The sequence below is a fragment of the Poecilia mexicana genome, unplaced genomic scaffold (genome assembly GCF_051168715.1).
Source record: "Poecilia mexicana isolate PSO_F unplaced genomic scaffold, ASM5116871v1 scaffold_1, whole genome shotgun sequence".
NCBI classification, from domain to species: Eukaryota; Metazoa; Chordata; class Actinopteri; order Cyprinodontiformes; family Poeciliidae; genus Poecilia; species Poecilia mexicana.
This window is the reverse complement of record NW_028263370.1, coordinates 11,201,212-11,229,021: the sequence shown is the minus strand read 5'-3', so window position 1 is coordinate 11,229,021 and position 27,810 is coordinate 11,201,212. Positions and strand designations below refer to the sequence as shown.

At 39.3% G+C, this 27,810-nt stretch overlaps 1 protein-coding gene across 2 annotated transcripts in view; it reads right to left on the bottom strand.

Moving 5' to 3' along the window:
* The window catches only part of dlc1 (DLC1 Rho GTPase activating protein), a 79,201-nt gene that overhangs the window by 34,562 nt on the left and 16,829 nt on the right, over window positions 1–27,810 (bottom strand). For both annotated transcript variants that reach the window (XM_088004358.1, XM_014996549.2), the window contains exon 4: window positions 23,267–23,300. In XM_088004358.1, the coding sequence (XP_087860484.1) occupies window positions 23,267–23,300 (34 nt within the window). The remainder of the gene's footprint in view (window positions 1–23,266; window positions 23,301–27,810) is intronic.

Sequence of the window (27,810 nt, the reverse complement as noted above, 5' to 3'; positions counted from 1 at the left end):
TGCACACCTCCATTATCTTTCCTGTTTTTGACTTTCGTGTCAAACATAACTGAGTCCAGTGACGCCCAAATTCCATAATGCCAGATATCCATTTTCTCTCTCCCTGTGTGCATTATCTGTCAGCAGACAGTGCAGGAAGTTGAAGCTTTAGTCTTCTCTGCTCTGACCCATGACCTCCTTTGTACCCCTGACCTCTTGAGAGCCATGTGTCGGACTGTGCAGACATGAAGCCTGTCATGACAAACACAAACCAGGTTCACCTGAGAGATTGTTCCCTGATCTCGAGGTTCCTTGAAGCCAAAGTGCACCAAGCAGGTTTGAATTTCAGACTGATCTCTGCAAGCGTCCAACATCTAAAGGCTCCTGGGCCATTTTTCAGAGCTTAGGACAAGTGAGAGTGCTGCTGATCAAAGCATGATAAATGACAGGACGGGTAGGAAAATATACAGATATTGAGATTGCTTCTTAATGAAACCCAAACCTCTTCAGATTCACATTTTTGCATAAGTAAAGAAAGCAAAATGCAATATTTATAGTGCTTTGCAAAAAAGATAACTGCAACCATTTTATATTTTGTCACAATATAACCACAAACTCCAAGATATTTTAGACTGCATATCACTCCGAGCACAACTTCACCATAGGGAATCATGATGGTAGGGTTGTCATGCTGTGAGGAACTTTTCTTTATTAGATGAAGATGGATAGAGCTAATGAAGCCTGTGCTGGAAGATTGGGGCTGACTGACAAACTTTTGAAAACTGTGCATATTTTCCCTACTTTGTGTTGGTCTATTCCAATTGTAGATTATGGCTCTAAAAATGTGACTTCAGAACACATTCTGTGTTCTAAAAAAAATTGTCACAAGGCCGGACAACAATTCCCAGCTCTGACGCACTTTAAATAATTGACTTCCAGCACCTCCTCAAGTGCTTCTTCTCTATTTTGCTTCGAGTATGCAAGACTCAAGACTCAAGACTGCCAAACACACAACAGGAAAGCCGAGAACATCCAGCCAGTATTGTCTTGATTCCTCACGTGACGACCTTGACCTACTAATCTCTGTATAGACGTGGTATTCCCGAGGCAATTGCCTCATGCGCTCGGTAAACACAGAGACTCATTTGGAGACAGTTTCTTTCTTGCTTCTGTGCAAACCAACATTTGCATGTGTGACATATTTTTCGAGGAGAACGCAGAGAGTCAACAATGAGGGGTTTTGATATGATTATGAAGGGGCTTCATTCAGTTGAAAGTCTAAATATTTATCTGTATGCGTAGCTGACCCCAATACAGCATGCAGGAATCGGAGGAATCTAAAAAAATAGGCTACGTGTAAATAAACAGACTGAACTTAGGGTAGGTGTTGCTGTATAAGGAGAGAGGCAGATATTGGCCCTTTTAGTTAAACTTTTTTTTTTCTCCAATTTCTTTTTTTTTTTTTTTTTGGTTTTAGCATTTAGCAGATATTATTCTTCCTTTTCTTGAACAGTATTCAGAAGATATTAGTGCCTCATCCTTACCTCCATTTCTTTATTTACTCAATCTTTCTTGTCTATGCTTCTGTCCTACACAAAGACGTGGTTATCTTATTTACCCTGCAAGCTAATAGATGGCACCGACATATCTTAGGGGGGTGATGAACAGGAGCCTCAGTGAGGCCTGTGGCTTCCCCCTCATCCGTCTGCTTCCCATTGGTCCCAGGAGAACGATATCTCTGCTCCCGAGTGTGGAGGAGGCCTAATCCCCTCCAGCTGGAGTTTGGGCAGGAGAGACCGAGCAACCGTATCTTCAACTGTCTCGGGTTTGGATTGCGTTGACCCTCGCTCAGTGTGTTTATTTTGCAAGCAGCAAATGTCAGTGAATGGATAGAAAACACGAAGCAATAAATCTATAGAAACACCTGAGAATGAATGTGACCGAAATGATCAAAAGTTTTCTAAGGTTCAATGGAGAGGTAGTTATTGTTGCTGATTCAAACATGTGTCTCAACAGACAAACTATCAACTCTGGTATAATTAATGGCCTCATGAATTTTTCTTTGAACCCAAGGTGTAAATTTGTCATTTGTTCCAGTCTGCAAAGGCCTGTCAGGTCCTTTCAGAGGAGAGCCACTAAATGCTGCAGAATTTTAACAATGAACAACAAACAGTGGAAAACACATTTAGTTACAGAAATACCCAAAATATAGTGCCAAAGAATAATCTTATAGTAGTAAATATTCTTGGATAAAGTGGTTCCAGTGCCAGCTGAGAACTAGGGTATAGCTTACAACCAAAATTTTTAATTTGACCACAAGCACTGCGGTGCAGACGGCATTGATGCAACAATGATTACAGCTGGTTCAAAGCAAAGGACAATGTGAGTAGACCTGCAACATAAACTATGGCACATTGTAAAAACCAAACCTGTAGGGAACAATATTTTTTTAAAAGAATAAGACATTAGTCAGGAAGGCAGAAGAATTTCAAAATCATTTGTCTCCATTTGTAAATTCTCCATGCTGCTTCATCACTTACAAAGTATCCCTGAGGGAAATTACCTGCGATTTAGTCCCTTAGCCTTTCGTGATGTGCAGCTTACAAAAATAAGAAAGTTTGATAAATTGCTCATAGTATCATAATCAGAAAGCAGCCCACGGGAAAAACAGAGGGAGACGGAAACACAGCAGGAATGTGAGATTCTTTAGGTTTTGAAATTACTCTTAAAAAATGATGTTGAGTGTGAGCCGTGAGAGTGCCAGGATTTTTTAGGTCATGTCTCACTGTTTATATTAAGTGTTACACTTGGCAGCGATGTTGACCCTGCAGACAGAAAGTCAAAGGGAGTGAAGGACCCAACATGTTTACTCATCATTAGGGTTTTAATGGACACTATCTGAAAAGAGGAAAGATGTCAAAAACTGTCTAAAGGCTGTTTTGAAGTACAGTTTTGATCTATTGCAACTTTGTCATGCAACATGATGTTTCAGGTAGCAAATGGAAAATGTGTGATGTGTCAGGGCACTTAGACTAATTAATGCTGGACCTGTATAAAGTTCGCTGACCCTGACCTCACCCACACATGCAAAAAAAAAAACACATTAAGTTGTCAAAGTGTCACTTTGCCTACAAGCTAGTGCTAAGTGCCCCAGCACTTCTATTATTCTCCCTGCAAGGGGCTAAATTAGAGGCTGACTGGGACACAGAGTGTAGCAACACTCTGTGTCCCAGTCCCAGTGTGGATACAAGGCCACACTCAGCCAGTGGCCTTGTATCCACCCATTCAGAGCGCCAAAGGGGTTAGCATCCCAGAGTGACTGCAAGGTGAAGGGTTACTCCCAACACCTCTTTTATTCCGAAGGCTATATGAACAATTATCGACTGATCAGTCAAAAGAGGAGATTATGTTCAATGTGCAGTGTGGGGTCTGCAGTGAAGAGAACCCAATAAGTCGGAAAGCAAAAGGGATGTTGGGAAACATCTCGGCTGCATTATGAAGGAAGTAGCAGGTGATCTTTGGTGCATGTTGGTGTTTCTACTGCAGTTCAAAGTCTCATAATGATTGAGTAAACAAGTCCACCAAGGAATGAAAATATGGCCATTGTCCTGTTGAGCTGAGGTATGTTTTCTGTTTGAACTGTTATAGTAGGGAGTTATAGGGTTTTTTGAGGGGGTACCAAGTATTTGTGTATTTTGGCGATTTGCAGGTGGCTGTGGTTCCCAACTCCTGCAAATAATGGGGGTCCATTGTACTTTTTTTGCTTATGGCCCTATTTATACACACATGCCTTCCTAACCAACTAGTGGTGTCATCCAGGTGTTGTTACTGTAGAATATTACCTCAGTTGCCAGGAAGTTGAAGTTGAGTCATGAGACAGCTATTCAGCATCAGTGTATTTAACGAGCAGTTTGAGTTGAATTTCAAAGACAAACTGTAAGCACTATGAGCAGAATCGGCCGATTTATCGCAAAGAACCAAAATCCATATCCTGTCGTCACATTTGACTATTTCTTTAGGTTCAAACAAATATTTAAACTTTTCTGACAACATTTAAGGAAAGGAAATACATAGTTTTTGAGAATATAGTGAATGTATGCAATACATATTGAAAGAGCATGAAGGTGATGTGTTTTAAATCAGTTTGTGGAATACCAGGATGCCATCGTTGTTTACATGCTACTTTTCACTAATATATTTGTGTGCTCAAAAACATCCCCCTAAGGATTAAGCCTGTCATCTCCAGTAGACTAACTCAGTTAATTAAAAATGGCTGACCCACTGAGACTGCTTCGCCATGCTAAAATGAGCAGACATCCAGGAAATGAAGGCCCACCAGAGAGTAAACAAACAACAGACCATGAGATCAGGAACCCAGAGAGGCAGTTAAGTCCCCAAAGATGAGGATGTTTTAATGGGGCTCTAAAACTTGGCTTAAGTACCCATCTGGAACAGATTGTGTCAAAATGCGCTTGTTTAACAGCAAATGATGAGTGACGAGTCACTCTACCCAAGCCTCATCATTGTAGGCTATGCTTTTATCAATACAAACACTGGCCTTGTCCTCTTAATCCCCCCAAAAAAGATTCACACCCCTAGAATTTTTTATCACATTTTATCAAGTTACAGCCACAAACCTTATTGCAAGGTATTTTATTAGAATTTAATTTAATAGGCTACAAAAATATATTCAAACATATCCATTCATGTGTTCAAATGGACCGGTCAAAGTCCAATCAAAAGTCTCACACAAAACTTAATTGATGTGTTGATTCTGACTGAGTTTCAGCTACGTTGGAAAGAAGAATGAGCAAAAAAATTAACTTTCTACATATGTAAACCTGGTAAATACGTACCGCAAAAGTCTTGCAGTTGTAACTGCAACAAAAGATAGTTCTGCAAAGTATTGTGTATTATTTTTCTTCTACTTCATAATTAGGGTCTACTTTCCAAAATCCCTATAAAAAAATCCACCTGTTGCAGATGTAACATCAAAAAGTAGGAGAAAGTTCAGGGGGTAAGAAGACTTTTGCAAACCACTGCATGCCAACAGACTTGCATACTGACCATCAGGAAAACCTCAGAGCTGTAGAAACATAGTTACAAAGTGATAACTGTGTGCCATTCATGTGAACATAAGCATGCCACTTCTTGGTCTTCTTTCGCCTGATCTGTTCTTCCAACTGTGTTCAAAACATCTAAAAACGGCTTAAATGTGTGTAAATGTGCTCACTCATTTTTGACACTTTCGATTGTCACACTGCATCTTTGTACTCTGCATTTTAATCAAACACATTCCATCGGTATGATCAAATACATTTACCATAAGAATTGTAAATGAGGGCTTCTGAAAACTCAACAATTTATTTATTTTTTCCCCAGAAGTGGCCTCTATTACTATGTTTGATTTCCTGAAAAAAAAAACAAAAAAAAAAAAAAAAAAACACACAATCCTAGGTAATCACTAAGACACAAACTGGTCACACATTTTCCAGAAAATATTAATCACAATCAAGCTTTGTATTCTTTTCACACAGTTTTACTTTGTTTTCGGGCATTCAGCACAAGATGTTATTGCTTTTCTTTTTAACTGTTTGCTCTACATTCCCCACTCATGTGCCTTATCCCTCCGGGGTCCCTTAGTCGGCAACGCATGACTTTCCTCTAATAAAAGCATCCTTGCAGTATTGATTAAAGCTGGAGATGCAGCCTCTCCACACTGATTCAAACTAATAAAGACAGCCCTGTCTACAAAACAGCACTGCTCCACACAGTTCTCATAAATTTCTGCTGACGAATGAAGCAAGAGTCTGAGTGGACCACTCTGAAAAACTGCAGCATGAAGTGAGTATTGAGACTGCAGAGAAATCGATAATTTGCCTAAATATTTGGAACAGGGTTTTTGGATTGCTAACTCTGGAGTCCTGTGAATGTTGGTACTGCAAGAATCTACTCTCCATCAGCACACAATGTCAGTAGACTCTTGCAATAAAGAGATTCCTTGTTCTGAGTTGGGTTTTATTCTGCTGTTTGGGTCACTGAGTAAGTCAAGTGAGGGGGACTGGAGAAGTGAAGCATGCACTGTGAAGGGAACAAGAGGAAGTCAAGAGGGCTACTGCGCAATCCTGCTGAAAAGTGGCTGACATCCTCCTATGTTTCGAAAAGAAATTATAGAGAAGGCGTTTTGTCAATAAAAAACAGACCAAAACTCCAGTTAAACACTGCATTTTCATGGATTTGGCTGAAAGATATTGTTAACCAAAACATATTCTTAATTGCGAGTTGTGTTACTCCAAAAAAAAATAAAGGATTTGGTTCACATGGCTTTCATTCTTTCAGCTTAAAAAATGTCTCCCGTGATTTTTGTTTTCATTAAATGAGACGAGAACGAAATGAGACACCTATCAATAAAAAACAGATGGATCTTTTAGGTCATGAGTCTGAAAGCAACCCAGCGCTCCGACAAGAGAAAGTGCAGAAAGACGGGAGGAGAGGGAGCGCTTTGCAGCAAGCAAAGCAAACAAGTTTGGCTCAAGCTTGTTGGAGTCACTGAGTTTAGCAAAACATTCCTGAGTCTTTGAAACAAGTGGCCTTGTGAGACAGACACAAGAGGGCTTTAAATCACCCAACAGGAGCAGAGCTGCAGGACTCTAACTCTGTCATAAATATCTCAAGAGTTTTACCTGCATGTCAAGTTAAACGACTACCAGTTAAACTGCAAATTTCAGTTAAAAGGTGTACCGCATCGATGTGGTAAAGAGAGATAACATGCCACTAATGACATTGAGAGTTTAGCATCTTGTGAAGCAGGTGATTAAAGGTCAACATTTTATTAGGATGTCAAGTGTTAACAGGTAACATAAAACACTGCCAATGCACCAGTCATGTTGATTATCCCTTTTTTTTTCAGATATGTTCTGTGACTTTTAAAGAGTAATTTTATTTTTCTGCTCCAGTCCAACTTTCAGAGGTTCTATTTGACGCAATATTTGGTCTCAAACATTATAGCTGAGCTATTCTGAAGCCAACTAATTTGCCCATTATTACGGCTAAAATAGCGATATTTAAAATTCAATTGCGTAATGTTACGTCTAATAGGTGTATTCGTATATGCTTTTTGATATCCTTCGAATTATTATACGCTTGTACACTCACAAAGCCACGGTGCTTTAAAATCTCTTTTCAACCATTCAAATGCAACACACTTCCCTGCTGAGACGCACAAGTGCTTTAATAAAAATCTCTGGCACAAACTGAGTCAACAGACAAGCAAAAGATGCTCTTGGCCTACTTGTTCAAAACCTCATGACTGGGATGTGATGCAGGCGCCGTGGAAGAGACGATGGAGCATTTGGTAAAATAATAAAGAGGTGTACTATTTTTAGACAAACTCGACCTAAATGTCAAAGCATCCTGAAACGTGACTCTCCAAGAGGGGAGCTGGTGCCTTGGAGAAACATCACAAGCTTTTCTGAAGAGAGAATCACGTAAAATGTTACGAGAAACAAGAAAAATGACCACAAGTCAGATCGCTGAAGTTTGATGCAACGCTGCTCATCTAATTGTGATGCAGGTTTTAATGTTTTTATCTTTTTTAATCTTTTTCAAAATGTCTTTCTCACTGTTTTTTCAAAGTCACATGCTGTTTTTATTTAAATTATGTGAAGCACTTTGAAATGCCTTGCTGCTGAAATGTGCGATACAAATAAAATTTGATTGATTGATAACTGCAGTGACAACCGAAGGGACGAAACAGGCTGAACATGCGGATGTGAGAGTTGATGTGCTTTAAAGAGGGAATGGATGCCGCACGAGGACCTGACTGACATTAACAAGGGCCAAATGTGATGGCAAAGCATTTGCAAAATAGCAAGTCATCTGGAATATTTATGCAGTGGTTTCAACTGGAGTGGTTTTAAGAACCAGAAGCTCATTTCGAAGCTATAGCCCCATTCTGACTAGCAGTTAGCTTGAGTAATTTCTAACTAATTTGTGCTTCTCCCATTACATACAGTCATCATGGGCATGAATACCATGTTCACTTTGACTTTCAATGATGGATTTTGATATTTTTTATTCCTTTCAAAGGCTGCTTTGATGTGTTTTGCTCACACTGCTACACTTAAAAGTTGGTACATTGTTCTTAGGTTGAGAGTATTACTTAAACCTCTCCAAACACACTTCTTACAATCCTTGTCTTCACCTCATCGCATTAAATTTTTCTCCCAGAACATATTTGGATTCCCTATATGGATGGCTAACAGTTCCAGTCTAACTTGAAGGCATCAGTTTTGAAGGAGGTGCTTCTTTCTGGCTAGGCTCTCTTTTTGTCTATGGCAACATAAAATTGGCTTCATTGGGTTTGGTCCTTGGTAATTTTAAGAATACTGTTGAAAACCCTAACCCTTTTCTTTGTGGCTAAGGGCGATAGTTTGGGTTACATGGTTAAAACCTGGACATTATTTGATGTTTTTAAAAAATGTATCACTTTAAGATGTTATTTTCCTCTAATAAAACCACCACATACAACAGTGCACTTTGATTCTGTTTTGTATTTGCATGTTCAATGATCACTCACTGACAAAGTGGTGAACTTATGCAGAGCTACCAACCAAAAGGTAACTGGGGACAAAACCTTCCACCTTTCAGTCCAGTTGAATAAAAAAAAATAAATAAAAATATTTTTTTCTGTTAATAGCGGCAAAGTAATTCACCAATCCTGGTTTTGTGTTTCAAGATTTTATAGGACCAGCAAAACAAATTTCATAATACAGATTCTTCTCTTGACAAACTGAAGCAGTGGATCAAACCTAAAGTCTTGCTGTGAAATCCTATTCTTTTGGGTTATTTGTCACATATTGCTTGCTGTGTTTTTCTTTCCCTGAGACCTCTGCTGATGTCACACCGGTGTGCCCCTTCTGACTTCCTCTTTTGGCCTCCTTCTACCATGAAATGATCCTGCTGGGTCGCTGTATAGTCCTGCAGGGCCCAACAGACCCATAACAACTGTGTGGTTTAACAAAAGAAGGGTGTGAGCAGACCGGAACATGTTCACGGGCCTCCCCCGACCCACACACAATAGCTGAGTTGCTACTTAATAATCACTTTTTCATGCACAAATTGACTTTGGTTCTTGAGCAATAGAGCGATTGTCATACTGAAGTCTCTTCTGCTGTAGATTGATCTCCACAATGATTCTTCAAACTGAACTGAAGACTGCCTCTGTTTTTCGAGGGTCTTCTGCTAAATCATTCAGTTCTGAGATGCATCAGGCTGCAAGATGTCAACACACTGCCAGTGTAATCTACAGGATGTTATTTGAGTGAAGACAAGTTGTGACTTGTGTTGACTTGTTATAGAGTTAAAAGGAACTACTTGTTCCTGAAAACATGCCGAAAACATTTTCCAATTATCCGGCTACGGCCAGATAAAAAGAGAGTGAGCTGTAAATGTTTATTATCTACAGAAAATGAATTTGAGGAAAATACTCTGATTTGACAATTAATGATAAGTACATCTTCAAGGATGGCTTCATGCACACGGGGTCTTCAGGAAATCATTGGCAGATGAAGATAAGGATTGCCTTAGGTGATATATGGACAACGGCAAATTTTTTGTGAAGCAGTGACTGCCTCACCAACTACCTAAATGGCAGCCGAGCTGGTTGAGGTGGCAGAGTGAGGACACAGAATATGGTATGCTTAGAAACAGAGATAGCCAGTAGAGTGTCCTCCATGCATAAACTAAGACATGGCTTTCTGCTGCTGTAGTCTGTACATTGAGTAGCAGGATGGATTATTTACAGCTGGAAATACACATTTAGCATGTCGACCCACAAGTGTGAGTTTTTGTTTTGAGCAATTTCAAAAGCAGTGCAAGCAAGGCTAACACCGGTTATCTGCGCTGTCGCAAAAAGTACTTGAGACTACAGCCACCCATACTGCCAGTTGGGTCGCAGTATAATGAATAGATGCAGCCGACAAAGGGATTACCCTAAATTTTCATGCAAGTCCCCTCCTTCTTGGACATCAAGACACTTTTAGGTGTTGCTTTTCTCTTCTTAAGGAAGACTCAACTTCAGCAATATCCATTGGACAAGAGCAACCCATTTTTTTTCAATGAATATTTCCGACTTGAACTCACTGGCTACTTTATTGCTACCCCCTTTTTTCTTTTAGAAAATTTAACAAGTTGTTCTCCTTCACGCAACCGCCACTCACTCACTGCACATTTCCTCTCTTTATAGGACCATTCTCTGTATACCTGAGAGAAAGTTGTGTTCGAAAATCCCAGTAGGTCAGCACTTTCGGAAATAATCAGAGCAGTCTGTGTGGCGTTCAAAGTCACCTTTCTTCGCCATTCTGATGCTCGGCATGTCTTTAAACCCCGATGCCTAAAAACACTCACGTTTCAGCCTGAGTTGCTATTCATATTTACAATCAGTTAAGCAGGTAAGTGTTTATGAAAAGATAAAATACTCGTTGTTGTTGTTATTGTTGTAGCAATGTTAACCTGAAGACATTGAGATAAAATAGAACATATATCCAGTAGGCAGAAAGTTCAGAAATCAGTTGTACTTTTTCCTTTGATTACCAAAACATCTAATTTCCTTTCTCTAATTACTGGCTTCAGCAGAGACCTACACAATGTTCAGGTCACAGATGTGGTTTTAGTGCATGCTGAGTGCCAAGTAGGGGGTGGGAGGAAAGCCTGTCAGCACAAGTGGCAAGGAGGGCATTCAGGCTGAGTGTTGCTGACATAATTCAGTAAGCAGTTTCTGAACATCCTGTACCGAGTGTTGCAGTGTGTGGAAAAATCAAAAGCATCCATCTGTCTATCCCTTCCCGACACTCAAATCATTCTCACCTCTAAATTCATTTTAAAGCACTCTGGTTGATCAGCGTGGATCAGGCCTGGTTCTTTGTTACATTTAGACTTATAGGCTATTGCTGTGCATGATAAACCAACAACCGCACGATATTCTAAATGTGTTGGTGTATGGTGAGCGAAAAATAAACTGATTTGAACAAAAGATGTGGATGTAAACATCACTTTGCACTATAATGTAGGTACTCATTAGTATCTCTCTGGAAGGACACACCCCAAGCCTTTAGGAAAGTTGTCTGTAGGACATATGCAGAGGAAGCTGTGGTATCTTAGAGAATGTATTTATGGATTTCCCATGCCTAAAGAGGCTAAAAAAAGAGGATGAATGAGGACAATGGTTTGGTGAATAAGTCATCTCTGTGACACCTTTCATTGCACAAAGGTCGGTGTGGAAACTGGGACTTGTTAGTGCACATACTCAGAGTTCCTCAGAGCATATTTCTCCCTTTGGCTGTAAACATGATTCAGTTTGTGATGGAATCATAGGGATGACGAGACCAAGGAAAGGAAACATGGCTATTGGGTTTCAGGATGAGTCAAACTGCACAGGACTAACATGAAGTCCTTGAAAGCAAACACTCATGTTTCTGAATGAATCACAAACCAAACTCAAAGGCCTATGTGTCTTGGTGTTCACGTATGTTGTGCAAATTTCACCAGGATAGAACAACAACAACAATGGCAAAGTTAAAATGATTTCTACGATTTTTTTTTTAAATAGCTGCCAATAAACCTAAAGCGTGTGCTGAAAAGACGGAGAATCAAAAATATAATATACCAACACTATTCAAAATAACTGTCACAATTTTGTATCCTTTGTACCATATTTGACTTTTTGGAGTAAAAAAAATTAAGAAATCTGCAACAGGACATTTTGTACCAATCATGGGTCTGTTTATGCCTGTCAAGGGATTTTTCTTACCAGTTTTGACAATTAAAATAATTCCCTATATGTTCTTTAACTTCTTATTCACCATAGATCTTAAGGGAGATAAACAATTTTTTTTACAGCATGTAAATGCTTAAATACCAAACAAGAACTGATAACTGACATGCACTGCTATAAATACATAAGAAAAAACTGTCTTGTTTACAGCTAAGAAATGGAGGAAGGAAGGCATACATTTTGTAACATGTAGATCTGAAATACAGATACTTTTGTTGGAATGGTGAATGGAATCGTGATAATTGCATTAACAAGTCTATCCCACTTTTGTTTAATTGTAAGAGGCTGTAAATATTGGATTCACAGCTTCAGGCTACCCTGAGCTGGGCTTGCATAAGCTCTGATTCCTGCAGAAATGTAAACATTCTGAAACCCCAGCATCTTCTCTCTAATCCTGCATCTAAAAAGATAAACTGCTGTCTATATCTTTGTTATGTGGTCATGAAAACAAATCAACAGACCAATAAATTTACAAATCCACGACAAGGAGTGCATGACATACATCCACAAACTCAAAAGGAAATATTTGATCTTGGAATTGCGGTCGCTGCATTTTCTTAATCACGTTAAAGTGAGACAAGCAACATCACACTGAAACTTCAAAGTATTTATAGGTATTTATGACCTGCTTCGCTTCTGCTAACAGTAAATGGCCACCAGCATTGCTGAGAGCATTTAATTCTGGATTCATTTGGAAACGTATGTACCCTTCATGGAATACAGATCTACTTAAACTTGTGTCGAGGATGATGAAATTTCATAATCAAACTTCTGCAATCCGTCATCCCAAAAAGATGGCTGGTGGTTTTTTCTCAAACTTCTCTGAAAGTGCCTGATGTGTTTGATCTCAGCCATCTGGAGGCAACATAAAAAGCATTTCTGTAGCTAACTCTGTCCTCCAGCTGCTGCTCTTAGTGATATATATTATTAAGAGGTAAGCTAACCAGAGAGCTGGGTACTCTGGTGTAATGGATGGCTATCTGGTTCATAAGTTAAACATGGTCCAAACCACACCTTAAGCATTTGCAGCAAGGCTGGTCGCAGGCAAAAAAAAAAAAAAAAAAAAAAGTCAATACTGCTCGTCTGCAGGCACCGACAGGGAAAATAAACTCTAGATATGAATTACAAAGTTACCAAAATAGGAATGAAAACATCTTCAGATTCCACACCCCATCTTTTAAAAGATACAAATCTGCTGATCTATTGATATTTTTGTCACTTTTTTTTGTCAAAGCAACTTAAAAGGTATCTTTTCATTTTTTACAATGACAAAGCAGATTTTTTTCATGCGGCTGATATTTTGACACCACATACACACGCTAAAACAATAACACCTGCCATCTGAGCCCACGTTCTTACCTGCAAGTCGACTTTCTCGGGCGGGCTTGCTGAGCATATCTAGAGCTTTGCTGGTGGAGGACCTGATGTGGTCACTGAAGGACCTCTGCAGCAGCAGCAGCCTCATAGATCGAGACATATCAACGAGCATCCGCCCTAAGCTGACCTACGCCACACTCCTTCCCACACCTGTTTCCTGATGAGATCGATTTTCCACAACAGATCCACCTGGCTCCGCTGCTGCTACACTTTCCTAGCCCTAACATACATATGTTGTCGTTTGCCTTTTTGTGTTATCTCCACCTATCTGGTTCTGTAGCAAGCTTATTTCAGGGTCCTTCTCCACCGCCCAGTCTCTGCTATGTCGGAGTCCAGCCTGTGCACTCCAGTCTGCTGCAGCAAGCATCAGTGCAGTAACTGCTGGGACACATCCAGCCAGTGCTGCAACGTTCTCATATTCTATTCTGCCAGCATGTGTGTCTGGGAGAGTGTGTGTGAGTATATGCGTGTGGAAGTGCTTTTTTTTAGAATGCAAGCTCCAGTGCTCTCTGCGAATATCTGAGTACTTCACAGTCACGACTAGCGTTTTATCTCAGCTCTCGCTCTCTTCTTTTTCTTTTTCGACTCTGCTCTTCATCACATTCATCTTCACATATCAGCTCTTCTTTTTCCAGCAGAGGTAGGTAAATCAAAGCCAGTTATATAAGCAGATTCTATGGCAGTCTGCTTGTTGAGAAGCTCCACCTGTCCAGGTCCATTTGCTCCAAAAGACAAATGAAACCGATCAAGGACAAGGAAACAAAGAAGGATCCTTTCAGAACTATAAATTGCAAAGGCCTTAAAAAAAAAAGCTAAATATAGACTTTCAAGAACTGTGAGTTTCAAGGGTTTTAATCTACACTATGTTTCAACTTATGCCATGTACTTTAACTCTGACTGAAACATGATGTGCTCACCCACAAAGTCGTCATAAACACAAGCTCATGTGCTGATAGTTCTTGTGAAACTCAACTGCACTGTAACCATTATGAAACAAAAACATTTAAGCTTCCATGACGGACAAAATCGACACAATGGAATCCATTAGTGCTGATCGAATAATGCTGATTTAGCCTCTATTAGGGAAGCCAGGTTCTCTGGGGTCCATGAGAAAGCCTTAGCCATTTAATGAATCAACAAAAACAAGAAATCTCATATCACCTCAACTAACACTACACATGTTTTGTTTTTGTTTTTTGTTTTTTTTATGATGATGTCTCAATAATGCAACTTTTCTTGTCAGTCTTTCCTGACAGCAACTGATATTTTATCCCAACAGCAGTTTTTGCAAGTCAGCCTCAGGATGACTCGGATGAAAATAGTTTTCTGGAAACTGTCAACTAAAGTGCACAAAGCTTAAATTTTTTTGTTCTTGTCGATATCTACAGCCGTCAACACACTCTGGTCTTGCTCCCGTTGGCATGTTTTTATGAGGAACAGTTTACGCAAGGACGAAATTAACGCTAGCATGTGTACTTGCTGTTTAGATGGCTGTTGATTATTTGGCTATCAAAATAAATTTATTATGCAGAGCAGGTCCCATGACACAGAAACACCAGGAAGATACTGCAGCTAAAACAGTTTCTCTCTCCCAGTGAACTTAATTGTAAACTGCTTACAGTTGAAATCAAATATTTACATAAACTGTAAAAAAAAAAAAAAAAAAAACTTAGACAACAAAATCTGACTAAATTATTCTGTTTTCAAACAGAACAATTCTCATTAACTTCTCAGGAGTATGTGCAAACAATAAGAGCGCTTCAAGGGAGACAAATGGCAACTCATTATGCTGTGTCAAGAATGCCAACTGCAACTAAAAATAATGTCTCCCAGTTCTGTAAACCTAAATTGCTCATTATGATTAAAAAAATAAGGACTATAGATCTGGTTTTATTACATAGTTTGTGCTGCTGCCCGCACTTACTCTTAAAATTAAAATGACATCCAATAAAGCTGATTTAAAATACATTCCCCAAAGTCCACTTAGTAGTAAAAATTATGATCTCCTTTGTAAAGTTCATCAAGCCCATATGGTTTAGTTCCGTTTGTGCAACTTATTACTTATTGTGGTTTGCCGTCTGTTTTGAGCAGAATGTACTGATCAGGCCACAATAAGCTTCACGCTTGAGAAAATGAGCCGATCATGTCGACTGCCCTGGCAAGAGGAGGTAATGTACCCAGCAGAAGGCTTATTTCAGCCTGTTGATAGCACTGTGCCCATCATGGACAATTGACTTTATGGTCCCCAAGGTTTGCAGAGAGCGATAAGGCTGCATTCCTGTGTTTTTACTTTCTGGCCGTCTCTGTGGCAGCGGACCGACCTCTGTAGCAGAATTGTAAAAGTGGATAAGACAATGGCAAAGGGAACCAGTCTATTAAAAGCAAATCCTTCATCACATTGTGTTGAAGTCATAAAATGGCAATCTAAATCAAGATTATATTCTGAAACTCTCCAGTGTAAGCTTGTGCTAGTAGTAGTAATATTCCATCAGTGTATCGAGCTTTTTTTTTTTTTTTTTTTTTTTTAGCTTGAAGAATAAAGTCCTAAAAGGTGGAGTAAGAGGGATGGACACACAAAGGAGAAAAGTTTTTAATTATGCCAAATGGTTCCTCTGTGTAAGGCATTCCAGCAGCATGTATCTACATCTGTCTCATCAGGAGGATGGAGGGCAACTTGACGACATACTCACCCACAGACAGGAGAGGCGGAGCTGGGTGGACTTCAAACAGCGGACATAAACAGTACGTGAGCGCCTATATGATCAAAACGTCAGTGAAAACAATGCAACTCGCGTTTGCTTTTTACAGCAACGCCAACAATGTGTCAGCTGTAATATGTATGTCTGGGTGTGCCTGGCTATGGTGGACCCTTTGATGTGATGATCTGCTGGAGGTTTTGTTCTGCTCTCAGCCAGGAACTCTCCATTTCCCTCAGACCTATCGACAGATGACATTCCTGCACATTGCCAAACTATAACATAACTTCCCAAAGATTTATGACACTGTGTAAACCGGAGTTCAGAGACGAACACGCGTGAAGTGATTTGGAAATAATTTAAATGGATGCCAATTGAAAGTAAAATAAATCATACAACCTGGAAACATTGATATAAAAAAATAGATTTGCTCTTATAGGCCACTATATTAAAGACCACTTTTTAGTGGAAATTTAGATCTTGTTTTTCCTTCAGAATGGCGTTAACTTTTGTCTGTGTCGCTTCAACAAAGTTTTGGAAACACTCCTCAGAGATTTTGGTCCATATTGACAGAACAATCGAAATCTGTTGAACTTTTCTGCACAAATCAAAATGCAGGAACATTTGGTCGACTAATGTTATTGACCAACATCACCTCCAAAATCACTGGGGCATAAAAGCTAAAGTCAGTTTCTGGAATAAATATGGGAATCTTTAGCATAACTCCATTTTAAAAAAAAGGGAAGTGAACATTGCGAACTAAAATGTAACACTGCATAACTAGATGCACATTGTCATAACGGTGACACCAATTCGTAAGGTCCAGTGAAAATGTGACATGCGCCGATCGTAACGCAAGGATTACGCTGCTAGGTCCCCCCATTGTCTGTCCTCAGAGCTATTTTCTTTGCAGCTGATTAGTGAAGTCAAGTGGAGTAAAACACTTGACTCCCCTCCTTCCTTCTCTTTCATGAGTGTTTTCAGGGATTTTTGTGTACACACTAATGACCCCGACTCTTGAACTGGTTCTTCACTGTTGAGCAGGCAGACGGTCCACAACTGCAAAGACATTTAACTAATAGGATGCTGGCACCAAGCAAATGCTGCAAGACAAACACGCCCCTAAAATCTTCCAGTTCACTGTTCTGCAGGTCATATGTTTAATTGAGTCAGGTTATTTAAACACAACACTGTAGATTCAACTAGTCTGACTGCTTAATAGTGATAAATATCAAGCGGGGCCCAAAATTTAATTTTAGCAGAATTTGAGTGACTTTAGACATCAAAACATAGATTAAAGAACTCAAACTACAAGATCTTTCCCACATTTTCTCACATTACAACCAAAAATGTTTTTATGTTACAAATCAATAAAAAGTAGAACATGCTTGTGACATAAAAGGGGAATCGTGCACTGTTTCAATACAATTGTAAGAAAGTTTCACTGAGTTCATTATTATAGAAACTCATTTCATTGCAATTATAGCTTCAAGTCTTTTGGGGCATTTTTTGCATGTTCTTATTGGCAGCTCTTATGAACGTCAGTTTTCACATCATTCCACAGATTCTTAATTGTGTTTAGTTCTGGACTATTAACATCTTAAATGGTCCGGCCCCATCATGCTTGTGTGATCTCAACATCTACACTCCACTGAGAGCTCTCAAGCAACAAGCTTGCTTTACATTTTCCATGATCCAGATTGAAACATAACGCTGTATGGGCCTCCAATCCATTACGATTAGACTAGTTTACCTTCTCATATCCAGACTGTTAAGTGTGTTAACTCCATCATTCATTGATTTCTTTGTCGCATTGTTGCTATTTTCAGTTTCAGTTATTTTGTTTGCTAATTACTGCTGTCAGTTTGTATTTAGATTTTACACAACATCTCAGGATTTTTTGTTTTTGTTTTTATGGAATACTAGATTGGATTTGCACCACTTAAAGCTTGGTGTGAAAATAATCCCTTACTTGGAGACAAATTATTCTGAAACATAAAAATCAAAACATGGGATTTATCCTTACAATCTGCACTTCCTACCCTCAATATCTTTATGTAACAACCAACAAAGCAGGAGTAAAGCAGCCAGAGAGTGACACAGCATGCTGAGCCAGGACTGATTCATTAGAGTGGAGACAGCATGAACACCTCAGACAGACAGACATTTATGATTCTCAAAAGTGAAAGAACTGTTTGAAACCTTTGGAAAAGGCCAGAACACTCTGCATTAACAATGAATAGGGTGAAACACACTTGCTCTTTTACTGGATATGTGATGATGTAGAAAAAGTGGGCAGAGGCAGATTCAAACACAGGACAAAAAAACAAACTTGAGTAGAGGCAATATTGTCTCCGCTCAAGCAGCACAGCTCCAATATAGCCATTAAAGAACTCGTTCAGCTAAGGATAATGTCCTCAAAGGGCATGCAGTGACAGGAAGCAAGCTCACAAGTAAGAGAAGCAAGCCATTCAGTCCTCCCCACTGTGGTTTCCTCGGAATTAAGAGAAAAGTGGTGTGAAAATGTGACCAATTGGGGAGATGAAGATGTGGTCTGTTGAAGCCACAAGGACAGTCACAAGATCCGAGGGTGGAGCGGGGGTTTCTAGGCGACCATCTTTGTAAAACATATTTGTCCAGAAGACGAGTCACAAGGTAATCATACTTATAGATTAAGAAAAGTTTAACACGGCTCTACTTACTTTGACACCTCGTATGTGTTGATTTTTGTTAAAGAGAATAACATTAGTCAAATAAATATTAGAAATAAGTTCTTAAATCCTGCCACACTATTACACTCCTCCCATTTGTTTGAGTGGCATAAGAAGAATTCATGCTGTGGGAAACTAAAGCCCTAACATGGCCCTAGAGCTTATTTAACACTCAAGAGTACACAATTTGATCACCAGATTAACCACATGTATTCTTTTTTGATGATGGGTCTAGTGGTCGGTGTCATGCCAAATAAGGCTTAATTTAGCTCAATTGCAAACGAAATATCTAAGCATTTTTCAACTGCTATATTAAATTAATCTCTACTAAATTTAACAAAAAAGATAAGTCTTTGTGAATATGACTGTAAATACATTTTGTAAGGGGTTTTATAATATGTTTTTTTTTTTCCACAAAAGTAGTTCACAACTTGATACAGTTTGGTATTATTATTTCCATCCCCTTCATCCCAATGGGCGTGCCCTATTTAAAACCGGAGAACACAAAGTGACAACCATATTTAAGACACGACCGCTTATAATGTTCCATAAAATCCAATTCATACTTTCACTTTAAGACCCAAATAAGATGTTTTACACAGAAACTCAGAGAAATAAACATAGAAAACATTTACATTTTTTTTTTACAGGAACCACCAAAATGTTCCACTCCCCTATGGGAGCCCACCGAGAGTGTAAGAAACTTGGTTTTCTCTTCCTCCTCCAGCTAAGTGAGGCTTGAAGTGCAGGTAAAAGTTCAAGCTTTAATCCTGATCTTGGTCTGGTGCCCATCATTGTGTTCTTTACTCTTACTGGTTTATATTTAGACTGGCAAAATAAAGCAGGCTGCCTTGAACCTCAACTACAAACGAGACGAACACGGAAAAAAGGCCATAGAGGAATTTGTTGAGTGTTGTGTTTACAAGCTCCAATGCCAGTATGAAAAAGTGCAACGCAGATGTTTTAACACTCTGTTCTCCATGTTTGTGTGTTGCACAATTATTGAAACTGATGAACCAATCATTGCCGCCAATGTCATTTAGTCTATGGTTCAAAGACTTTTAAACATTTTAAAAAGTCAGTCACTGTTGTGCATAAAGATGAGACAAAATCTGTAAAATGTGGCATGACCAAGCTTGGCATGTTGACATCAATGAGAAACTCAAACAGATGACCTGGTCATACTCTGAGCAAGTTCTAGGTCAATAAGGAGCAGTGAAATGGTCCAACCCTCTAAAAAGCCAAAGCCAAAGAAATAGCTAGAAAGCCAGAAGCTAAAAATGTATAGGCAACCTTTAAACAAAACACAATTCCCAGTAATATTTTGTACTTTAAATTAACTGTAGATTGAAATGACAAAATGTTTGCTTTCATTTCTGGTTATAGAGCTTTCTGTAGCTGCTGTCAGTATTTCTGACACAATGTTGCCACACGTCCAAATACAGTCCAGCCCAAAATTATTCTTACCTATGGCAAAATAATTTTCTTTGAACCAATAAATATGTTTCTGATTGGAAATGAGATGAGTACCTCTCACAATGTAAGCTGTCCTACTGAGGCACTATGTTTTTAACTCCTCAGGCAGTTGATTACTTAAAAGGGATTGGTTTTGTAAAACTAAAATGAATTCATGTTACAACACACCCACGAAAAGAAACTGTACATGTAACCAATAGCTGATTCAAATCTGTTTACGTGTAGTTAGTAAAAAAGAGATCCTTCCTACGAACTAGTAGGTATTGTAATCTTTGTTTGTGACAAGCAATTAACTGTTTGAACACAACATAAGAGAGAAATGTGTAGTGAATGTGTGTGTGAAACATTGCAACACTGGACAATAGAGTCTTTAATTACAGCTACCACATAGGTTAGTTTGATTGCCACATGCAGAAGGAAGCCTTTTTGACAGAGTTCAAGCGACAATGTTTGGAAATAACGCGAACCTTGAACTTCTCTTTGCTCTCTTGCATCTTAATCTTTCCTTCTTTGTGTTTTCACTCACACAAACTCAAGCTGTCAGCGTCCTGGTTAGGAGGATATGAGGTCACAGAACTAAACAAGGTGTCCCTCTAGATAAGCACACAACCCACACCAACCAGTGCCCAGAGAAGGGCCTGGATTTTGACTAAGCCATCCTAGCAAATTGACCTAACATGCTTTGACTCAAACCACTTCGTTTAATGTTTAGGGCCTCAGTTGAGCTTCTCGATGAAGCTCCACTTCTCTCTCCCTGTTGGAGGACAGCTTCCTCACAGCGTTATGCAGCCACCATCACAAGGCTTCACACTGAGGGTCACGTTCAGGAGGATGTGCATTGCTTGGCAATAGACTCGCAAGAAATATGTGCTTTTTTGAAGCCAGTTTTAGTACTGTACTTCAATCTTGTCATCTAACATTGTTTCTTCTTTTTTTGCTTAATTTGTATATTTCGCTGTAAGCAAAGCTGAAATGTCACAAGAAACTATTTTTTATAAACTGTCCATATCAGTAAGAGGTGGAGTCATGAAATGTCCAACTCTCCTTTATCTTATTTAGATTACATAACTTGTGTCAATTCTTGCTGCTATAATGTTATGCAGGCCTCGTGAATCTCAGCTTGTGATTGGACACGCAAAAGAAGCAGCTTGGCAGCAATGGCCTCATTGTGTCCAGGAAAGACACTGACCGCTCACTAAGGTATGTCCAACACGGCAGGGAGGTCTCAAACTGCTTCAATGCAAAGTGACAACCATGGAAACATCTTATTAGCTACTTCTGAGCTCCTGTTTGTACCCATGGTGGTAAAAATTAACCATGAATGAACCATCTTTCATGGCAACAGGAGCCTTCAGGGCTTGTCGTGTGATGTAACACTGTCACAAATGTGCCATTCCCAGGGGCTTTAATGGAGGGGGTACAGAGAGGGCTTTGAAGTGTCACAATGAACACAAGGCTCTGTGCTCCCCCTGCCAAAAATCCCAATATATCCCCGTTTCCCCCTACAGAGTAGTGGGTTTTGACACAAAGACACAGCGATGGGGCTTACATAACTTGCTTCCAGGGAGTCCGATTGATTTAAATGAAGAAAAACTACCAAGAATGCGTGACCCTTTTGAAGTCGGTATTATGCATTTTTAGAAAGCTTTCGCTCACATTGGGTCATTTGCCAGAAGGTAGAACTGAATTAGACGCGTAAGACACGCAACCACACACAAGGAGAAGAAGACTGAGAGAGAGAGAGAGAGAGAGAGAGAGCTCTCATCAAGCCTGGAATCAGCAGGGGTCAATCAGAAAGCTTGTGCCTACGTCACATCTCATGTCCAGTATTGTTTATTAGAGGTCTGATGACACAGGGGATGAGGGGAAATGAGGAAGATAATGAACGTTGCCAGGAAGTAAATCTGTTTGACTATATTTGCTAATGACCAGGCACTATAAGCAGACATAGAATCCTGAGTTTATTGTCTAGCTCAATCCACAATGAAGTCAACATGAAGTAGATATGTCCTGAGAGTAAGCCTCTTTGTCACAAGGACAGATAACTGTAACTGCATAAATGGCTTAAGTGAAGAGACAGACAAGCTAGGAGAGCATTAATCAAAAAAGCAACCAACAGGGCCAAGATAATTCTGAAGAAGCTGTAGTTCAGCTTCTTCGGAGTTTTTATTTGTTTATTTATTCATGTGCTCCACAAATGTGTTCACTATGGAAGAGTGGCAGAGACTGAGAAGCTGTTTGGGGACATTGGGACAATAGGTGTTATGAAATTCAGGTAAATCAGGGAGGAAAGACTTTTAGAGGCAGCAAAACACTTGAGTCTATAAAACAGTTGACCTGCAGGACGTTGACCCTGAACATGCAGCAAGAGTCACAACGGTTTAGATAACAGCATAATCGTGACTGGAAGGGTACAGTCAAAGTCCAGACCTATATCCACAAATTGTGAATTTGTGGAATACTTGACAATTGCTGTTCACACACAGTTTGAGTTTGATCTTTCTTCTTGCCAAATAATGGTCAGAAACACATCTGCATTGCTGCAAATTGTGGCTCTACAATGCTGACTTTTGACTTGAAGAACTAAATGATAATGAATATCCAAGTTCTTAAATTCTGTCCCTTTCACTTCATAACAACTCACTACTTTGTGTTGGTCTAACACATAAAATAATATCAAACACATTCCAGTACTTTACGTATCTTTGCAAGTTACGTAGTATTTATTTATATCTTTACTTCTAGTTGGTGGAATACTTTTAAAATAAACTGGCGAAGGTGAACTGAAAAAATGAGGACAAAAGGTGAATGAGAGAATGGTTCAAAAGTGCATCAGGCTCGACATCTAGTCTGGCTTTTATCGTCAAAATGCAAAGGATGGTTAAGAAGACGAGACTGGGACCTTATCTATATCTTGCATCCAGTGTCTGCAGCTAAACGTCTCCTTGCGCTCTCAGTCCTCTTTGCCCTCAAGTTTTGAACACAGAGAAGGTTATCTATTAGAAAATTCTTTAAAACCGTCTCCCATGGCCACAACTGATAAGCTGCAAAGTGTTTTCTTAAGCTTCATATATCTATAGAAACAACAAAAAGGTTAGGGGAAAAAGGTGCCGATCAAATCAGAAGATTTCAGATTCTCCGGTAGCAAAACGCAGATAAACAAGCTTCACATTTTAAGATTAGAAATGACTTACCTGCTTTTTTCTTCCCAGTAGCAACGGAGAGGCCCTGGGGAGAAAGAAGAAAAAAAAAAGATCAGAAAAAAAAAACATAGTTAAGATTTGGTTTCTAGAATTTTCATAATGTTTTAATGTTCATACGAATCGCTGCACTTCATCGCAGTGATTGGCTGATAAGCTGAGTTTATCAGCAGATATGTATTGTGGTGGTGAAACAATACACATCTATAGAAACTCATTGCACTGAAAAGTTTACCACACACTCACCTAAGTGTACAGTTTTTCATAGAAAGTCACAGGGCTGCATGGGTACACAGGGATTACACTCAGAGGAACTCCAGGGACTCTACGGTCCCAGAAATAAGTCTGCATAGTTTTCTGATGTGCACATGTTTAATAAATGGTCAAAGCAGATAATAAACTCACTAGAGACCTCTGAACAAATATCACATCATTAATAGTCTGAGCAATATGAACACTTTTTTCATGAGTCAGTGTTGTTTCAACTCTCCACGTAGGGGAAACATTATAGATAAAAATCACAGCATAGTAGATTTTCATCATGCAGCGAACTTAATATGTCCTTCTTTGGACCTGTTGTGGATTTTAGGAATTACTACTGCGTTAACAGCGAGTGGAGAGTGAGGATAAGTGTTTGAGGGTGCACGCGTGTGCGAATGTGTGTGTTTGAGTGTGTGTGGGGAGCAGCAGTCACATGGAATGCAAAGGTCTTTCTTGCCCATGACCTTTGACCTCAGGGGCTTCGGCTGAGCTCCGCACCCTGACCCGTCTTAATCTACACTCCTCTACAAGAGATTGGAGCTATTAAAAATAATTCCTGTAATACACTGACAATGTCCACATTTCCATCCGTGCGCAAAATGTAGGAAACACTCTCCCGCATTCTAGGTGTGTGGAGCACATAGCGCCAGCGCTGGCCCTCCCCAACGTATTGCGACACACTGCTGTTCGAGAGGCTGATAGAAAGCTGCTACATTTTTCTCTAGCTTACAAAAAGAACAAATTGAGCTGTCTGGGAATGTTCACAACTAAAAAACAAAACAAAAAAAAAAACACAGACAGTCACAGTTTGTAAACGAATGGAGGACTATCACTCGTAATTCAAACTACAGTTCGTCACAGGTGGCCGTTCATTTTGCCTGGCGAGTGAACCCGTTGATGTCAGCTTGGGATGTCTCTGTTACTCTTTAGAGACTGAAACAACAAAATACATGCGTGTTTTGTTTAGATACTTGTGTAAATTGTTGCATTGGTATTCTAGATATCATTCAAGAGAGTTGGTGCAAACAAAAAAAAGACATGGAATGAATGAAGGAATGCTTACACTGTACAGAATTTAAAACATTTCATTTTTCTCCTTGGTACTTTTACTGCCAAAGAAACTAATTGATACCATTCACATACTTTTTGGGAGTAAACATAAATCTATGACTAGCAGCCATGTGGTTAAAGTTGACAAAAACAATGGGATCGTGACGAAAACGCATGATTGGTTTTGTGTTTTCAAATTTGTAGCATATCCTAAGATCTTAATTTAGATTCAAAAGCATAATTTGTTGTTATTATTATTATTTATTTTTGGATGAAAATGCACTGTGCTGCAACATCCCAAATCCATTTAACAGTGTGTGTAGTGGGTGTAAATCCCCGATCCATCCCTTAATCAGGACAGTTGAAAACAAGGAGACAGTTTAATGCAATTAACTTTTTAAATTAGAGTAAACAAAGATGATGGTTTCTCTTTTACAGGCATGTGGTTTTGCTGCGCCACCCATTCTCAACGTGTGCCTGCCCCTCTGCTCCTGGCATGACATGGAGCAGGTTCTCTCTGTGTGGGATTGTCCAGGCGAGTGTCAAGTGTTCACTGGGGACCCGCGGGCTGCAGAGCCACATCAGCTGTCTCATTTACTGCCACTAATTTCATGGAGGTGACCTGGTTTTGGGGGGTATGGTATTTGTTTCCCTTACACATGTGCCTCGAAAGGTCTGTGGGCCTGCACAGTTATATGCCATATGGTTATTGTTTCCCCGACCGCAGTCTGCAGTTTAGTGAAACAGATTTTCCCACGAATTGTTTTGCTATGGTACATGTAACTTCAGAAATTCTGTCTTTGCATCTACATCTGAAAGCATTTTCTCCAGGTTCAAACATAAAATCCTTAATAGGTTTCTTTAAAAACCTTAAAATCTCCTGTGATTTAAATGGTTTATAGCATATCTTTAAAGATCTGTAAAACACTAACATGGCAGAATTTTATAATAGCTTTTTCTTTATTTTGAAAAAAAAAAGAGATATGCCTTGATACTTAACACTTAGCCTTGCAGACAGATGTAATTTTGATTTGCCCCAACAGAAAGCATATTTTGTTTGTGCCTCTCTAAATGTGATAAGTAATCACTGTCATGTGGCTCATACACAAACCCAGGCAATCCAAAAATCCAGTTTCTTTCCCTCCGTTAGCCTCTTATCGCCTGTTACACCTCTGGAGCTTGGATGTGTGTGTACGTGTGCGTGTAGGTGTGTGTGCGTGTGTGTGTGTGTGTGTGTGTATGACCACCCATGGTCTGTGCTAGCTGGGGATTATGAGTCTTAAGCTAACCCAAACCTTTTCTCCACCACTTAGCGCAAATAGCTAAATTGGTCCATATGGTTAACAGTCAGTTAGCATCTTAAGGTAACTGTGTGTGATCAGGAAAGGATTGCATGTGCACTGCCACAAAAACCTTTGCAGATGCTATTTGGAATTTACTTATTCATTATGAACAGCACGAACGCCTTGCAGTGGATCTTCAAAGAAATTCATTTTTCTCTATACTCTGTCAGATTAGGATCGCAAAAAGTATGAAATTGTGAGAAAGTTCCATGTTATCTTTTTTCTTGAAAGTTTGACCCCCAAATGCTTTTCGATGACATTCCACAATTAAATAGGTTTCATATGCCACACTTATTTTATGTCCAGGGGGAAGTGAGTAAATGACACAATGAGTTGGTGTAATGACATACTAGAAAGTTTCCTGCATTAAAGGCAAATTAGTGCCCAGATGTTAGATTTAACAGTAAGTACAAACCAAAACAGAGAACAACATTTAAAAAGCCATTCTGAGATCAAAAGCACAAGTACAGTACGTTGTGGTAGCGATTCTTTTTCTATAAGCTTTTTTTCACATTTTGTCTCATACAAATTACCAACATAAGCTCATTTACTGGGATCTTATGTGATTGAAAAACAGAAAGCATTGACCTTTGTGCATATCCGGAGGCTTTGGTTTACTCCGTCCATTCTTCCAAGTGCAATACATTGCAAGCCTGAACTTTGAAGAACAATATTTCGTCTCTACCAGCTTTGTAGATCTATAGACTAACATACATGTTCCATTCTTCTTTGCTGAAACCCAGACAGATTGGACGGGGTGAACCTGTAAATATTAGTCTATGGCTTGCCACACTTAATTCTCAATTGGATTTAGGTTCTAATTTTGACTGAATAGAATAGAATAGAACAGATTTTCCTTTGGCCACACTTTTCAGATTGATATTTGCATTTTGAAAAGCATGTATCAATTACTGTCCAATTCACAGTTATCCACAACATTGGTGTAGTTTGTAAAATAATATATAAAAAACAGTGTTTGGTTGTTGTGCAAATGCAATTTAAAAGGAGTTCCAGGTGTGTGAGTACTTTTGCAAGGCATTGTAAGGGCTTTTTAGTTGTACAATAAGGTTAATATTTATGTTGAGCACACAGTGGGCCCTCAGTCCTACTGTCAACTGGACACATGCAACTCAAACTCCAGAGTAGAGGGATGGTCTCCATCTCAGCTGAATGAAAGTGGGACAGGTTAAAATTCAAACACGGACACCCATTTTCATAGACGTTTACACAAGTAAGCTAATTGACGGGGCATCTTGTTTCAGGCAGGATCTTCAGGGTCTTAGACCTGGTCTTCATGAACATAAACGGACTCTTGACTGGTCTTAAAAATCCATTACTGGATTAGACAAGAACTGTGACCTGAAGGCACAAGACATGGCCAACAAAAACTGGTATTAGTTCTTATAGAAAAATAGTATTTTACAGTTAGTTTGTAATTTAAAAAGGGAAACAACGGCTGTACTTTTTCCACATTGTGTTATGCACAAAGTTAATGAGAATAAGCGCAAATTCCCAACTGCATCAACTATGCTGGCTTGTGGATTTGCTGCTGACATTTTGGGGAAAGCACAGAGCGGGTTAACAAGAGAGATTAGACTGTCACAACTAAGGACCAGTTGGAGACAGCCTGGGTCAGACTTTTAAAACACTGACTAAGCTATGCGCTTTAGATGCAGTGTCAGGTCAGCAGGGGGCTCGAATGCTTACTACCTTACATGATACAATCGCCTGAACAAATTTACGACATTGCTTCGAAATGGTCTTAAAAAAAACAAAATCAAGGGAAAAGACAATAATCTTCTCTGCCATGAATCATCCGTGAGGTTATGTAAGTTGAAGGAAAACATCAATGAAATCACTTGAAAACACACTCCAGCTAAGAAT